The sequence below is a fragment of the Neltuma alba genome, unplaced genomic scaffold (genome assembly GCF_004799145.2).
Source record: "Neltuma alba isolate B1F8T4 unplaced genomic scaffold, ASM479914v2 tig00004054_pilon, whole genome shotgun sequence".
NCBI classification, from domain to species: Eukaryota; Viridiplantae; Streptophyta; class Magnoliopsida; order Fabales; family Fabaceae; genus Neltuma; species Neltuma alba.
Genome location: NW_021633544.1, coordinates 1 through 17,900, shown reverse-complemented (window position 1 = coordinate 17,900; position 17,900 = coordinate 1). Strand labels below are relative to the sequence as shown.

General features: G+C 35.1%; 1 protein-coding gene and 1 pseudogene across 1 annotated transcript; both read left to right on the top strand.

Annotated features, from left to right (window-relative positions):
* Positions 1-944: 944 nt before the first annotated feature.
* On the top strand, positions 945-13,364 carry LOC114743566 (mRNA-capping enzyme-like). The gene is made up of 18 exons (XM_028931775.1): positions 945-1,331; positions 1,732-1,932; positions 2,604-2,742; positions 4,705-4,856; positions 6,038-6,121; positions 6,213-6,275; positions 7,689-7,820; positions 7,915-8,121; positions 8,596-8,715; positions 9,399-9,448; positions 10,310-10,472; positions 10,583-10,720; positions 11,057-11,179; positions 11,260-11,358; positions 11,672-11,761; positions 12,196-12,277; positions 12,606-12,736; positions 12,826-13,364. Exons 2-18 carry the CDS (start codon positions 1,804-1,806, stop codon positions 12,967-12,969), a joined length of 2,046 nt encoding a protein of 681 aa, XP_028787608.1. The 5' UTR covers positions 945-1,331; positions 1,732-1,803; the 3' UTR covers positions 12,970-13,364.
* Positions 13,365-14,545: 1,181 nt separating this feature from the next.
* On the top strand, positions 14,546-17,884 carry LOC114743561 (protein DEFECTIVE IN EXINE FORMATION 1-like; annotated as a pseudogene).
* The last annotated feature ends 16 nt before the right edge of the window (positions 17,885-17,900 follow it).

Below are 17,900 nucleotides of genomic sequence, written 5' to 3'. Positions count from 1 at the left end.
AAATGTTTTATTGTCAATTAATTGATATCTGTCCAAATGTAATTTTGCTAGATGTTGCTTCAAATTTTGTTTTTTAATCATATAGACAATATTTAGGAATTAGGATACATAAAAACCCGAATACATTCGAATAGAAATTTGCTAGTTTACAGCCATTAAATTTGTGTAAAACAAGCTTTTAATCAAATTAGATTCAAGTCTTATGCATTATATTTGAAAAATAAAACATAATGGCAATAATTTGATTCTATGGATTTTTACAAGTAGGATAAATATTATTGTTGTCAGAAAAATCTGTAAGTAATATTTTCCCGGTCTTTAATATAAAACCTATTTAACTTATTTGATTACATTAAAAAAGTTAGGTAAGTTAGTTAATTATAAGAAATATGAATTTTTTTTTCTAAAACACCATAATCATCTTCTTTAATATCATCATTCTTTCTTCTACTTGATTATGGTTGAAGGAATATTTATAGGGATGATTTAGAAAAAACTGATAAATATGAGAAATAATTCTTATATTTATGACTAAAACCAACTCAACAATTGGGTCCTATATTGTTGAGTTGGTTTTGATCCTAAATATAAGACTCATTTTTCATATTTATCAATGTTCTCTAAATTACCCCTATAAATGATCCATTAACCATAATCAAGTAAAAGAGGGAGATGAGATATTAAGAAAGATGATTATGTTATTTTAGAAAAAATGTATCATATTTTTTATAATTAACTAATTTTTTTAATTTAATCAAAGTAGTTAAATAGATCTTATACTAAAGATCGAATGAGTATTATATTAAGTACCAGAGTATAAACAGTACTTTGAGCTGGTAAGTGGTGATCCAACTTCACTGGGATTTTAAATAAAAAAAGAATTTTTTTTCTTTTGAAAAATCTAATTAATTAGTGACTGGACTTAGATTTTGCGATTCACTGACGAGGACTCGGAATCGCAATTCTTCCTGCTTTGCGCTCTCTCCCTCTCTCATCCTCGTACCATATCTTTGGACTTCGATGGATTCTCTTTAAATATGACAAAACATACGTACATACAACCTTTACTTCTCTTTCACTAATCCAACAAACAACCCCCCACTCTAGGGTTTCCACACTGACGTGAGCTAGAACAAGCTCTTCATTCCTCAATTGTAGGGTTCTTTTTCGCCTTTTCTTTTCTTTGTTGTATTAGGGCGCGTTCTTGTCACTAATTGTGATCGAGAAATTTCCATTTTCTGGTCTTATGCGAAGGATTTAATGAGTCTCTGTTGCAAGCAGAGTTGTAGCATCACACCAGAATTCGCCATCGATTTCGTTTGCCTGCTGAGGTTAGTTCCTCTTTAGAGCTTTTTCCCTTCCTCCTGGTTTTTTGTCCACTGTTCAATTTTCTAATTTCAATCTTTCACCGGATTCTTAGATATCTATCCCATCTAGAATGCTTACTATTTTGCATTGATTGTGCTAGTGTTTACTTCTACAGTTGGGACGCGATATGGAACTTTTTTGAATTTGGTGCTTGCTTGACTGGGGTGGGAAAAGCAATTTCTTCTTCTTGGCTTGTTCTCACATATAATTTATTTCCTTACTTGGTTTTGTTCATTTGCTTTGGCTTATTGTAGTCGAAGAAGATACCATGATGTGTGCACTATAAAATTGTAGAATCCATGGCTACCCTTTTTCTCTTGCTATCCATGTGGGCTTAATTGGATTGGTATTTAAATGATGCAGTCTGGAAGATTGTATTTAGGGACAAGCTAAGCTAATTGCGGGCAAGATTCTGTGAATTTCGCTTAATGCTTAATGACAGCTGCTATGGACTTGAATGCCTCACCCGTTCCAGAGGAAGATGAGGACGCATTTGAAGGGCATGTAGAAGACTTCGCTGTGCAAGAAGAACGCGTAGAAACTGCAGTTGATATAGCGCGCCGGGTACCCTTCTTTTACCCTTGATTTGTCATGGCTATCTAAGTTCAAGAAGGTGCTTCGTGTGGTGGCAGTGTATCTCTCTCTCTCTTTGTGTGTGTGTGTGTGTGTGTGTGTTTCTCTTATACAGTGGATTAAATATATTTTTGTAAGGGATTTTCATTGGTTTAGTTTTAGAACTGCATTTTGATAGATTATTTCAATTCTTTAATGATAAATGTTGGAACGAAACAACTGTCCCGGTAAAGTTGCTATTCTTTCTTTTCTGCCCCCTTCTTTTAAAGCAGTTCATAACATTATGAATCTGGTGGCTATCACCCCCTCACCTGGAAAAATATCGAAATAGTTATCAGCCTTTATCCTTGTGCCACTCTCTCTCCATTGGCACCCTCAGTTTATTGGCAAATTCGAAAGCTCCTTTAATAAACAGTAGAATCTTAATTTATCACCGTAATTTGAATTATTTGGATCTTAGCTGTATTGTCTGTTAAGCAAACTATAGTTCCTGATGAGATTTCTCTCGGCTATCCAATTGTTTTGAAGATCACACTATCTACTTATTCTTGGTCTACATTAGTATGCGAAATGTTTTGTTTATCTGTAGATTTTTCTTCTTGTTTTACCCTTTACATGTGTTCTAATTGGTGCATAATTGGCTAATTTTTTAATTTTGTTAGGAGCGTGAAGAAAGAAAAAGACGATTGAAAAGAGAACGTCCAGATGAAAGATCTGTTTATGTATCACCTTCACCTGGTTATGATCAGCTATTTCAAGCGAAGTCCCTTAAATCATATGATAGAAATAGGCTTCCTCCAGGTAAGATTTTATGCCCCAGTCAAATACCAAGCTACAGTAACTACTAATTTAATGCAATTCATTTTTTTTTTGGGGGCTGAAATATATGTAACTCCCCTAAACTTTAGGTATATTGCATATAATTCCCTGAAACTTTAAAAATTTAAAATTAACAACTTAATCTTCCATATTTTGATTATTAACTCCTCTGTGAAATTACTGCTAAATGTCACGCTTTGCCATAAAATATTTTGAGTAAAAACACACGGCAATAACACTTGGCATATGACAATTCATCCTCTTCTCCCGATTTCTTCCTTCACAGAGAGAACAATTCATGGCAGTTCAAAGCCTTTTGCACATATCAGAAGCTTGGCTTTTCCATATTTGTCCATGGATTTCTGCAAAGCTTTCTTCATCTTATTTGGTCAAGATTAAGCTTTCTCAGCGGAGTAAGCATATCCAACAGAAGAACAATTCAGGGTTGTTTGAAGGAGAATGATCTTTGAGTGGGGCTTTGTTATTTAACTTCACCTATATAACAAGCTTCTAAGATCTAAAAAGAAAGTTCCCCTTTGTATACTATGCTTTATGGATTAGTAGCAAGTACGCATTAGGATTATTTGCCACCATAATTAGCCGTGTGTGAAAACTTTTGGTTTTGAAGCTTGCAAATCTTAAAATGGCCGTCCTTGTTGCTTGTTACCTTTTCTTTCTTGTTCAATTTCTTTGATTATGAGTTTTGCAAATAGGAAAGATGAAATGGGCCACATTCTTTGGTTTTTTCCCCCCTGCAATCTTAGTTAATCTCTTAATGGATGCCTCATTTGCTTCACATGGGAGTGTCAGGACCCCTTTTCTACAAAAGTTAGTTTTTGGTAGTGCAGATGGAGTATTTCCTTCAACATTTTATTTGGCTTCTTTATCACCAATATCCATTCCTTCTAGAGAAGATTAAAAGAATAACATAAATAAATAATCTTTTGGGAGAAAAGGTGGCACTTCCTTCTCACTTTTAGCACCTTCATTATCGATGGATTCCCAGAACAGAAAAATGGAGAAAATTGCTCTGAAAAATGCTGAGAAATGGTGCTGCAGGAGTGGCTATATAAGGTGTCAATAGCGGTTTAATTAATCAAAACACAGGAATGTAATACCACTACCATATTTGAATGAATTGAGGAGGTTAATGGAGATGGGATGCATAACTATTTGGATTTCGAAGGAAGAATATGATCTCATAAAGCTTTCCAGACAAAAAGTAGAGGCGAAATATAGGATTGAATGAAGAAATGGCAGGGTTAAAGAGGATGATAAAATGGCATTTCGGTGATGATGTTAATTTTGATTTTTATTTATTATAATTTCCTACACTACTCAATTCCAGGTCATTTACCAGTTGTCATTGCCATGTGTTTTTATTTAGTCTGACATGGCATTTTCTGTTAAATTGAATGGTGTTTTTAATAGTGGGGAGTTTATGGTCAAAATCTTGAAGATGAGGGTGCTAATTTGAAATTTTTAAAGTTCAAGGTGGTCATGCAATTGACCTAAAGTTCAGGGGAGTTATATGTATTTTAGTTTTTTTTCCCCTTTTTTGTTTTGGGGAGATGAGGGTTCAAAAGCCCTAGTTTGATGCAATTGTGACCTATTATATCATGTGATGCTATAGTTTCGAGCAATTCAAAACTCAAATAATTTTTTTTTTTGGCAATTTATATGCTTTCTGTGAAGTATTAGTATCCCACAACAAATACAATTTGTTTTATGAGTTTGAAGAAAGATAAAGTATTAGTATCTCATTGAAAGATGAAAAAGAAGATGCATCATATGGAATGATTTCCTGCTTTATGTTATGCAGATGGATAATTGCTTTCCCTGCTGTGCTTCATCAGTATAGGGAATTGTTAGAATGTGGTTTATGTGACATTATAAATTTTAAACTTTCATGTGAGATGTTGTATATCATTTTTTTACACGCAGGGTGGTTGGATTGCCCATCATATGGTCAGGAAATCTTTTGCATGATTCCTTCTAAGGTTCCACTTGGTGAATCGTTCAATGATTGTGTTGCTCCTGGTAGAAGATACTCATTCAAACAAGTGATACATCAACAAAGAGTTTTAGGGAGAAAAGTAAGTAGGATTTATTTAAAAAATGTTTGTTCCCATCTAGTTTAAGTAATGTTACTTGCGTAGCATGCATCTGCACAAACTACACTACTGCTTGTGCTGGCCTTGTTTTTGAGGTACAGTCAACCATCCAATCGTTCACCAGGAAGTTTCTTTTTGGCAGTTGCCTTATTTGAGTGGCATCATTTTTACGTTTTTCTTCCTTTTGATCTGCCAAGTATCTTCCTTTGTAGGATATCATTGAATTTTTCGTTTTCCAAAACTTAGGGCCCATTTCGTTCAATTCTATAATGCCCAAATTATAGGCATCCTGATGCCATTCCCTAGGATATAGTGTTTGGTTGGCTGGCATTCAATGCTGCAGAGAGGTTTCTGTCGAGAAGCACGTTGCCTGGAATTTCGGAATCATCATTCTTCTGGAAAATGAGATGCCCATTCCCATGCTGGAACCAATGCCAGATTTACCAAAATATTTATGATCACACCATTGACCTATATTCTTCCTCTTCCCCATCTTCCACTGACATCACCAGCTTCTGCCAGCATCACTGTTGAGCTGGCCGATCTATTTGAGAATCGAAACCACCAGAAATCTATTTGATGATGCCTACAAACAATCATTGTTGATTTCTGAACACTGCCACCTTGTATTTGCTAAAGAATGCCGGTGGGGGGTCTTATTTCTTGTTGGTTGATGTCCTGATTCTGATATCTTGGCTGAATGACCAAGGACCATTTTATCATACTTGATGTGTTTGCCGTTGAGAGGAGACAGAATGAGGCAGGAGGAGATGGTGGTGGTGTGGAAGGGTTGAATGGGGTGGTGAGGAAGGAGGGGCAGTGATGGGAAGAAGGGAAGAACAAAGGAGAAGGGTAAGGGGAAAAAGTATAAAGAACATAAGTTTGATTCCAATAGTCTTAACATCATATCAATAAATTCACAATGATCAACATTCTATTCTATTCCATTTCATTCCTCCCTTGTCATTACCCATTCTGGAACCAAATGGGCTCTTAGGAGTAATTTTGTTCAAATGAAGCCAATTACTTCATAAGCCCAGAGAGGAATAAAGATAACCACTCCTTGATGGGGTTGTTTACACAATCTGCGAAAAACTCTACCTGTTAGTAAATGGTTTTCTTGTTTTATCATCCTTTTCATATTTTATTCTTTTGGTTTACAGCTTGGTTTGGTGATTGATTTGACAAATACTTCTCGGTATTATCCAGTGGCAGATCTAAAGAAAGAGGGCATCAAGCATGTAAAGGTTTGTAGCCAGCAAATTCTTGTCACCATCTCAAGGTTTTCTAAATTTGTCATTCAATGGGTCCAATTTCTTTTCCTTATATGTGGTTTAGATACAATGCAAGGGGCGTGGTTCTGTACCTGATAATTTATCCGTGAATCAATTCGTCCATGAGGTTTGTTCCTGTCTCGACCAATATTCTTCTAATCTTTTTGAGTTATTCTGAAGCATGTGGTGTTTGCTCTTTCTCTCTCTCTCTGTGTATGAGGCTCGAGTGTTTGTTTCTTTCCATTAATCAACCATTGCTATGTCCTTTCCTTATATACTCTAGGAGTGGGCATTTCTTATCCTTAAAAATTTTCCTGTTTGGTGTTTTAGTTTGTGTTTTCTAATGCAAAGGTTCTATATGTAATTTTTCCTCCTCGGTTAATTCAAACAATAAGCTAATTGGAAACTAAAGTTGATTTTCTAGTCTATAATGGATTTGAGGAAACTAATTCTGTTGGATGTTTATTTTCTTTCATGTTGAGAATTGATTTGCCACTATTCCATGGCCGACTTGTATTTTGCAGCTTTTGTTTGGAAATAAAGTGGGAAATTTCATGATCATGATTTTCATGGGCCCAAGAGGATGCCCGAACTCAAGTTAGTGAGGGGAAGATGATAAAGGGTTAAGAAATGAATTGAGAAGATTTGCAATGCTAGGTCCAAGCTGTTCCAGTTTGAGGGGGAATGTTGGAATCGAATGATTCTCGGGAAGAATCATATTTGGATATATGCTATTGGGTTGTGATTCGAAGGCAGATTCATGGCTGTATATTGTTAATTGAAGTCAAATGTCCTGTTTCCTTTTTTTTTTTTTTGGTAATAAATATGCCTGGTTCATAAGGCTTTATGTTCTGTGTTCATTTCCTTTTTATGTCGACTGATCTTTTGTAGCCTACTCTCACTCTCTCTCTCTCTCTCTCTATCCATCTATCTATATATATATATATATATATATTGCAGCTTCTATTATGAAATAAGGTTAGAAGTTTCAGAATGCAAATCTTCAGTATGCTATCTGGATTGCTTTATGTTTTAAACCACTGTTCTAATATTTGGCTTATTGTTGGAAAACACAAGAGTCCAGGCCCCATACTCTTGAGTTTCACTTATACTTCTTATTCTTATCTTATTTTATATTTGTTTCTTTTATTTGTTAATTATTTATTGTTTAGTTTAGATAGGATTGGTCTACCCTATATTTCTTAGGGATTAGGATTGGTCTTGTGTAGCTCCCTAATCTTATATGCATTCGCATGATTATCCAATGAAAAATAGAGTGAAAAGGCTCTGTTTTGATCAATTTCTTTGCACCAAATAGTTAACTCTCTGTTAACTTCATTTATATTTTGGTTATACATGTAATCACGTGCTCCCTACCACTTTGTCTGTTTATGAGTGAAGTTATGGAAGAAAATTATAAAGCCATAAGTCATTAGTGCTGAGTCAAAAAGTCCTTCAGAAGAAAGAAATGCTGACTTTCTTCACAATTCTTAGAGCTATGGAGGTAAAGTCTTTAACCAAGTGACTGTTTACATTTCAGGTTACGCAATTTCTGTCACGTCAAAAACACTCAAAGAAATATATACTTGTCCACTGTACACATGGTCATAATCGTACAGGATACATGATCATCCATTATCTTATGCGTGCCATGTCAATGTCTGTCACACAGGTCAGTTGACAAGATACTTCATCACCTTGTTCTTTGTCTAGGACGTTGCTTGAATATGTTAGGTAGCTGATTTGCTGATTCATTCATTCTGCAGGCAATAAAAATATTTTCTGATGCACGCCCTCCTGGAATCTACAAACCTGATTACATTGATGCGTTGTATACATTTTATCATGAAAAAAGGCCTGACATGGTGGTTTGTCCTCCTACTCCAGAATGGAAGAGATCCTCTGAATTTGATCTTAATGGTGAAGCAGTGCCAGATGATGATGATGATGGAATGCCCGACCCCACTTTGGATGTATGGATGACATACATAGTGACTTCTGATATTTCTAAATTTCTATTATACGAATGATTTGTTGTAATTAAGACGTGGGAGTATCTGTAGGTCTAGATGGTAATCATGGTATTTCTTGAGAAGTTGTTCCTTTCCTGTGCTTTATTGGATTATAAATGGGATGGTTGAAAATAGGCTAAGGGATAATGAAAATTATATGGACACCGTATAGGTGTAAATTTTTTTCTTCCAACTTTCCTTCTCTTAACTTCTACCACGCACACCCTTTGTTATTTGTTTAGAGTTGAACTGAAAATGTGGTGAAGCCTTGGGCCCAAAGACAAATTATGTGTGCTCTTCTTATAACTGTCAATGAGAGCTTGACTGTGTGGTCCTTTGTTCTACATTTGGTTCTGTCTATCTTACTATACCCTAACCCTAGAGCATTTCCGATATTGTTATTATTATTTTTTAAAATCTTTCCACCACACTCAGGAGAACCACGAGACAGATGTATTGATGACAAATGATGATGTCCTGGGAGATGAGATACCTAATGATCAGCAAGATTCATTCCGGCAATTCTGTTATCAATCACTTAAATTGGGTGCTGGGGTAAGCCTTGTAAATGATTTCTCTGTCATATTGCAGGTCCCCCCCCCCCTTTTTGTGTTGGTGGTTTATCATGTGTTTCCAAATTGTTTATTCTGCTCTATAGGCATCTTATTTTTTGGAGGCTTTGGTTTTATTTATGTTAGAAAATGTTATTTGAGATGCTTTTATTTTTTACCACTTTAGGGGACCTTTAATATATAATCATATTTGTTGGACCTTTAATATATAATCATATTTGTTTTAAACATTCATTTCAATTATAATTACTTATTCTGCCATATTTTATTGAGGACTTGTGTATGCTGATTGAAGAGTCAGTAGGCCATTTATCACATGAATGGCTGGTTAAATTTTAGCATCAGTAAAGGTCATTATAATTTTTAAGATGCCTACTTTGTTGTGTAAATTTTCATTATTCATGCTGGGGTGACAATTTTTGAGATGTGCCGTTATGAATTTTTTATGCTCATGAAATTGCTCAGGTGCCTTGTGTTTGTATCGATTCCTACATGCTCTATTTGACAACATTTTGTAAGTCTAAGTGACAGTTTTTGAAGGTTGCTGCCAGCGTTCTTTATTTTATTCTTTATATTTGTTTTTCTTTGTTTTGTTTATGTAATTTTCTTGCCTTTGTGTACCTTTTGTGTTTTTTGTAGCTATTTTACTAATTTCCTCACATGCAGGCTAGAGGACACACACAATTTCCGGGGTCACACCCAGTATCTCTGAACAGGTTCAACTTTTTGCTCTGAGTTTGTGTGCTCAGGATGGGGTTACTACTACTTGTTCCTAACTAATACAAGAACAGAATTTTACGTGTTGGTTTGTTATGCTATGGCTTATCACATGGTTGATCATGGTTGTTAGCATTGGATGCTTATTATGCCATACAGTCATTTACTTTTTTGGTCCCTCTGTTCTCTTAAACATCCATGCAAATGATCAATGCTTAGCATAAAGCGTACTTTTTGTTCTCTCCTAATGATTTCATCCAAAGGGGTTTTATGGAGCCCCTTATCTATGGCCTAACATTTATCTTCTATTCAAAATTTCAATGGTGCTACTTGTTAACAACTGTGTGTAAGATGGAGCTAACAGGATAATTTTTAAATGCCTTAGTATTTTACCAGAAGATTGTTGTCCTCATTCTTCGTCTTGATTGGTTTCTATTGTCTTTTCTTGATGCAGTCATTGACTAATAGCTTGCAATTGCAATCATTTTCTCCAAGTCAAATTGCATCAATCTATATCACATTCTAATTTCAGAACCTTTTAAGCATTAAAATATTTATGGTACACCTTTTTTTTTTTTTTGGCGGCATATATGTGGGGTCGAGTCAAACATATTTGCTCTGAGACTGAAAATCGAAGTCTAAATGAGTATATGAACTTCTCTCCATATTATGTTGACTCCAATTAATTAAAGTTGATTTCTTCTGCTTGCTGTTTTAAATTCTGAAGTTTCTGTTATGAATCTTTCCAATATCTTTTGGTGACTTATTGATGAACTTGTATATATTTAGTATTTGTATCAGTTGTTTGAGGAACATGCAACACATTGTTGCCTAATGATTCAGGTCTTCTTATAATACAGGGAAAATTTGCAGTTGTTACGGCAGCGTTATTATTATGCAACATGGAAAGCTGATGGAACACGATATATGATGCTGATAACAATGGATGGATGTTACTTAATTGATAGAAGCTTCAATTTTCGAAGGGTCCAAATGAGGTTTCCTTGCAGAGGCACAAATGAGGTATGTGTGCGACTTTATATTCAAAGTGACTTGTGATTATTTTTTAGGACCTTTTCAACTTCATGATGCATCAGCTGATAGTTTTTATCGCTTAATGTTTGGCTCTTCAGGTGCTGGCCGAGAAGACCCACCACTACACACTACTTGATGGGGAGATGATTATTGATACTTTGCCTGATTCAAAGAAGCAGGAGAGGAGATACCTTATATATGATCTGATAGCCATCAATCACGTACCAGTAATAGAGGTTTGGTTTGTCACCTATAAGTGGTCTTGAATTCCATGATGTAGTTATTTGTTGCGTTAGAAGTAAGAGCTGATATTTCAGTTGTTGATATTGTTTGTTTCATTGTCAAATCAAAAATTGGTGTGATTGATATTTGGGTCACCTTGTAACATATGCTGGTAGTTTGCAATCAAAATTGATTTGACATTGATTATGAGATTAATTTCCACAATGGCATCACCTGATTTCTTGTAAAATCCAGCAATTATATGTGAATAGCTTTTCTTCTATGATATGCTTGACTACTGTGTGAATTCTTTATTTATATCTTTAACTGACATCTTCAATTTGGCACAGCGACCTTTTTATGAAAGGTGGAAGATGCTTGAGAAAGAAGTGATTGAACCTAGGAATTGGGAGCGACATAATATATACCAGAGCAGAAACCCATACTATAGATATGACATGGAACCATTCAGGGTATTTGTTTCTAACTGTAGATTGAGCATGGTTTAAGCTTTATTTCTTGTTCTTTTTCTTCCTGATGGATTGGTTCTCAGGTGAGGAGAAAAGATTTTTGGTTGCTCTCTACAGTCACAAAGCTCTTAAGGGAATTCATTCCCAAACTCTCTCATGCTGCTGACGGCCTAATCTTTCAGGTAGATTTGAATCAATCTCAGATGATTATATTTATTATTCCCTTGCTACTCTCCAACTTATGGAATAATGTCATTAGACAGATTAAACTCATTTTAATCATTATGAGGTACTTGGCCTTATAATGTCTTGCAATCTTTACTTTTATCCCTTGACTGTCTCTCACACTGGAGTCTACATGCTACAGAGATGTATTCCAAATGAGAGTTGAATGTCTTCGTTGTTCATTGCTCATTGCTCAAACTTGGATCGTTTTTCTTCTTACCCTTGTTATTGGATTGAATGGAAGTTGTTACTTGCAAAATTAATTTCCAGGGCTGGGATGATCCTTATGTACCACGCACTCATGAAGGCCTCTTGAAGTGGAAGTATCCGGAGATGAATTCAGTTGATTTCCTCTTTGAGGTTGTATCGTCAGTTTTTAACATGCAATGTTCGGATATTTCCTTGGATAAACTGCACACTTTGTTCTCGTAGACCTTCTTTCTATTGTCAAATAACAAATCTCCGTCCCTCCAAAGAAAAAATTATATTACCCTTTGAAAAATTTGTGGCTAAACAAAGATGTGTTTTGGTTAAGGGACGGCATTATAGTAGGGGGAAAAAATCTAAAATTTGATCTAAAATTCTGGATATTTTTCTTTTTGGGGGTTTAAAGAAAGATCTGTATGTATTTTGAAAATCGAGGAGATGGTTTGATAATTCTAACGTAATTCAGAGGAGGCCTGTGTGATTTGGTCTTTTTTCAAAGAAAGTAAAGAATTTGTGCTTTATGCTTTGCTTATCACTGGTCACATCCAGTTTGCAGCTTTCCAATTTCTAACTACTTCTGTGGACAGATTGATGATGACGGTGAGAAACTTTTTCTTTACGAACGAGGAAAGAAGAGGCTCATGGAAGGAGAGAGGGTAGCATTCAAAGGTCAGGAAGATCTAAATTTCTAAATAAATATGCTGTTGTATAGATCTGTCTATTGCAAGTAAAAAACCTTTTAGAGATGAAACAAGAGATGGTCTAGTCATGGCTTGATTTATTTTTCGGCGTGGTGCATGCTCAAACCATGGCATACTATGTCCAAGTTTTCTATTATGATTTCAGTCCTTACCGGCACCGTGAAGTGGGTTGGAGAGGGGCTATAAATTTCCTGGAACAATAATAACTCAATCCATCGAATGATTGTGCTGCATATGAATTGTACTTTCCAATTACTTTTACCGCAACTACTTATTGGAAACTTCCCCATCTGCAGGTGGTTCAGATCCCTCATTTTATTCTGGAAAGATCATAGAGTGTTCTTGGGACAAGGATAAACAGGAATGGGAATTCATGCGAATGAGAACTGATAAATCAACTCCAAATGAGTTGAATACTTTCAAGAAGGTCTAATGGCCTCTTCTTTTGTTTCCTCTTCATTCTTTCTCTTTATCTGTACGTTTTTTGGGCCTGATCTTTACTTGTCCTTCTTTCAGGTAATGCGAAGCATAAGAGACAATATTACGGAAGATGTTTTGTTGAATGAGATATCCGAGATTATTCGCCTTCCCATGTATGCTGACAGGATAAGAATTGACAGTAAAGCACACCATCATACTAACGCAGCGCGGAGAAGGTAATTACCATTGTCAAATCTGGAACTCTTGCAGCAGCTTCATCTTTCTGGTCGGAGAATCAGGTTTCGGGATATTGCCACATCTGTGCTTAAGCAAAGAACCAAGTCCATCCACTGATGCCCTTTCACTGGGATTTCTTTACCTGGATATAGCTATAATATAACCATCTTCTGAGAGGTTTCCTCGTTATGTAATTAGCTAGGACTCTAGATCAATAGAGTTAGGCTTAGGATCCATCCAGTGTATATTATTTGATCAATTTTCTCATTTTTAGTGATTATAAGTTGTTCAAAGGGTAGCTGTGTATTAGAGTCAAATTCCATTACATTGATCAGGGGTTATCCTGGATGTGAATATTAATTGGAGAAGTAATCACCTGCTTCTATTACCATTGTAGCCACACCAGGGCGCTGAGCACTACCTCATTTTGCCGTCGCCGCTATTGTTTGATGTTTATAGCTTCCAAAAAAATGGAAAGGCTCCGGTCCAGAGTTCAGCCCCTAATGAAAAAAGTGCTTTTATTTGCTTATCGCTTTCCTCAACGAAGTTGGATAATTTGCCTTACTGGTGGCCAATAATAACTGAGGGATAATTTACCTTCACGAGGCATTAAAGCTGAGAGTGCAGAATAGGAGTGGATATAGTACCGCTTATCAACCATCTTGTTATTTTGAAGTCCCTCTAATGTTATATACTACTCTTCCCCTGCATTTTAGAAGAAATTTTTTTTTCTTAAGGTGGTGTTTCTAAAAATATAAAAAAAAATTTAATGAAAATTTAAACTAGTTTTTTAACCTTTAACTTAATTGAATGGATGTTATTTATTATTTCTTTATAATAAATTTTCATTCATCGTCTCTCGTATACCCTCTTATAAACAGGAATATAATTAAAAAAATATATGTATTTTACATATTCATTGTTTTTAAATAAAGTTAACTAACATTTTAAATCGCGCGAACTTGCTAATTGTTTCTTATGCTAATGGACCAAAGGAGTATTTTAGTTCTTGGTTCTTATTATAAGAGCTATTTGATTTAGGTAAATTAAAGAAACTAATTAAGTTACTTGATTTTAAAAGTTGATATAATTTTCCTAAAATATTTTTATGTAGCATTAGTTTATATATCATTTTATAAGGTAGATAAATTAATTTAAAAAATATGAAATATTAGAAATAAAATAAATTTATATTTAGAGTCAAAATAAAATTTCTCAAATTATTTTATTTGTTAAAACGTTGAATTCAAAGTGCATTAATTTGTTTATAAAATTGTGTTGCATATCTATAATATTATTTCATCTTTCTTCTTTTTAATATTTTTTTGCCACAACTTTTTTACATATTACATGCATCATTCATTTTGACATTTATATGATCGACTAATATTTAAAAATACATTCAATGAGCATGAAACTTTTGTCTACAAAACAAAAATAATTATGATATTTGTTCATCTTTTATCAATTATGGTGTTTTGTTATTATTAATAAGAAATCGTTTTCAGAAAAATAAAAATTTCAAATAAGACTAGCCTAATAATTTTCGCTTTTTCAGTGCCTGGAGCTACACAGTTCTTGCGGCCACTGTGTGTAGAAATGAGCTCCGAAGTCAGAGCTGCAATGAACTAAAGTCTTAAGCAATAGAAGCCACGCCGTTTTTCAGAACTCTTCTTTATTTTCAGCTCTGGAATCAGTATCTATCGTTTCCCATATCTGATAAAGATCCCACAGATACAATTCTAGGGTTTATGGACTATATTTTCCTTATGGGAAGGGAATTCTGATTTCATTGCCCAAGCAATTACATTTGATCTTGATTGTTCTCTAATTGCGACGGGTATTAGGAAATTTTTAAACGAACCTAGGTAGATCATATGAAATCGTCGGCGACTAAGGTTCTTTTGCTTGCTTTGATTCTTGGTGCTTGCTTGAGTTTCGTTCTCGGCGAGGAGTCCAAGAAGAATGCATTTCGGGAGCGAGAAGCTACTGATGATTCCCTCGGATATCCGGAAATGTAAGCCAAGCCTTTCTTCTGATTATCCTTGTTTATTAATTACGTATTATGTGCAGTATAACGTGTCTACATGACATGTTCCTTTTTATTCAATTCCGCGAAGCATATACTTGGTTTTTGTTACGATTGTATCCTTGCCTTGGTAATTGATATCTTATATCTGTTGTCAGAGATGAGGAGGCTTTGTTAAATACACAATGCCCGAAGAATCTGGAGCTAAGATGGCAAACAGAAGTTAGCTCCAGTATATATGCTACCCCCTTGGTTGCTGATATTAACAGGTAAAATTGTTAGGATCCCAACTTATCAACTGTGTTATCCGAATAACATACCACTGCTTTCATTTTTTATTCAATTTGGAATTATAGTTGTATTGATATTCTGTGTTAATCAAATTCCGATATGGGTAGAATTTCATTTCATGTAAGTCTGGACTGCGTGTTGGACCTACATAAGCAACTTAGTGTGGCACTGCACTTGAATAAAATATGTTATTTTTGTTTAACAGTGATGGTAAGCTTGAGATCGTTGTTCCCTCTTTTGTTCACTACCTTGAAGTTCTTGAAGGTTCTGATGGGGATAAAATGCCAGGTATAGAAATGACGGGTTAAATTCTTATCATGATAATGGCATGCATTGCATCATCTTCTGTGTATTTAATCTTGTTAATCTTACTAGATATATCAAGGATAATGCGTTGATTAATGTATTCCCTTATATTATAGGAGTAGATGTAAGCAAAATAGTAGTTCTATATGATATGTTTGTGATCAGTCTCAAGATTAAAGGACTTTAGCCTAAGACTATAATTGAGTCTGCAGAGTTTAATTTCACCAAGCATAAAACAAGGACTTAAGATCAAGGTAGTAAAACATCATACTAACAAATGTTTTATCACAAAAAAGATGTAGATTATGCTGAAGGTATGTTTGGAAATTCTGATGCTTTCCAGAAGTGTCTTGGTAAATGCTTTACAAATTGTGGATTGCAAAATTGATTGAGAATATTTTGTCCACATTATTATTAAGTGTGGTGCTGGTATGAATATGATTTTTATCACCTATGCTAACTGGATTTTTATTAGTCCTTTTCACATGATAATTATACCAAATACATGGTAAAGAGTATGCCCAAAATAAAAAAGGAAGAAACTTAAGCCTAATTTTAGTCTTTGCTCAGTGTTTAACATGATTACTAAAGTACTGTTGTTACCTGATATGATGTTAAGAAAACGAAAGACTTCATAAAGGCCAGCAGTTGACTGCATAATGAGACCCAGAATAGCATGAAGCTAAACCTAGTTGCTGTCTTTGTTTAGTTTCAGAGAGTTTGTGAAAGACCCGTGGTACTGGAATCAAAGAATGCAATGTCAATCACATTATTAAAAAAAAAAAAAAGAAGCCTGCAATTTATTCCTTGGCAAGACCTTAACATGAAAATTTCAGTCTAATTGCAGCATTTTGCCAGTGTCTAACAAGATTTCCAAAGCAACCGTGGTACTGGGTAATTGGATATGAAATAACCAAATTGTTTTGATCAAGGGTATCCGCAACACTCTTTATTTCTCAGTATGGCCTATCAATCTCTTGGGTTTCTTAAGCACTGAATGATAAGAAATGTTGCAGTATGAAAATGTTGGTGTGTGGTGTATATGAAGCAGAATAAAATACTGAAGAGAATCAGTGCAAATTGGTATTTAGTATTCACTAATATTTAAGATGTTTTGAATAACTGACAGCTTTTTGACTGCTTTGTAAGGTTGGCCTGCTTTCCACCAACACAGTCACAGTGCATTCTAGTCCACTTTTATATGACATAGACAAGGATGGGGTGAGAGAAATAGCTTTGGCAACCTTCAATGGTGAAGTGTTGTTTTTCAGGTGACTATTTTGCCAAATTTGTTCCTATCAACAAATTATCCATTACTTGAGTACTGTTTTTAGGTTATCATAACATCACTTTTAGGGTCTCCGGCTATATGATGTCAGATAAACTTGTAGTACCTCGTAGGAAAGTGCGTAAAGATTGGTATGCAGGCCTAGATTCAGATCCTGTAGACCGTTCTCATCCCGATGTCCATGATGATCAGCTTGTCCAAGAATCAACTATAAAGAAATCCATGTCTCGTAAGTTTTGCTACTTTTTGATCATTAGTGTGTGTGATTGGAGCTTGGCATTATTCCGTCACCTACATAATTGGGCTGTGGATTTGATTAATGTATGGGATATCAAGGTTCATATTTTGTCAAATCTGCACTTGTTGTGGAAACTTAATTCTATCTGTGAGTAATGTGTTATTTTGTAGATGCTAATGAAAGTAGACATGAACTCAACACCTCAGCGACCACATCAACAGAAGGTCACCTTGGTGTGGGTAATGTACCTAATCCAGAGTTTGACAATAAAACAATTCAAAGTAGACATGAATACAACTCTTCAAATATCACAACAGAAAGTCACCTTGGTGATGGGAACGTGTCCAACCCAGATCCTGACAAGGAAAAAAATGAAAGTCAAATAGAACAAAATATTAAGATGTCTACCAATGCCGACAATTCATCTTCGAATGCTGGTTCTGTGAAAACTGGTCATGTGGGTAATAAAACCGGTACTGCTAGACGTCTTCTGGAAGATAACAACTCAAACGGAGCAAAGGAAGGTGGTTCTGAATCCAATGAGGATCTTCATGCTGCTACTGTGGAAAATGGTGAAGGTTTGGAAGCAGATGCTGATTCATCCTTTGAGTTATTCCGCAATAATGATGAGCTGGCTGACGAGTATAGTTATGATTATGATGATTATATTGATGAATCAATGTGGGGTGGTGAAGAATTTACTGAAGAGAAACATGAGAGATTGGAGGATTATGTGAATATTGACTCTCACATATTATCCACTCCTGTGAGTCCAACTCTTC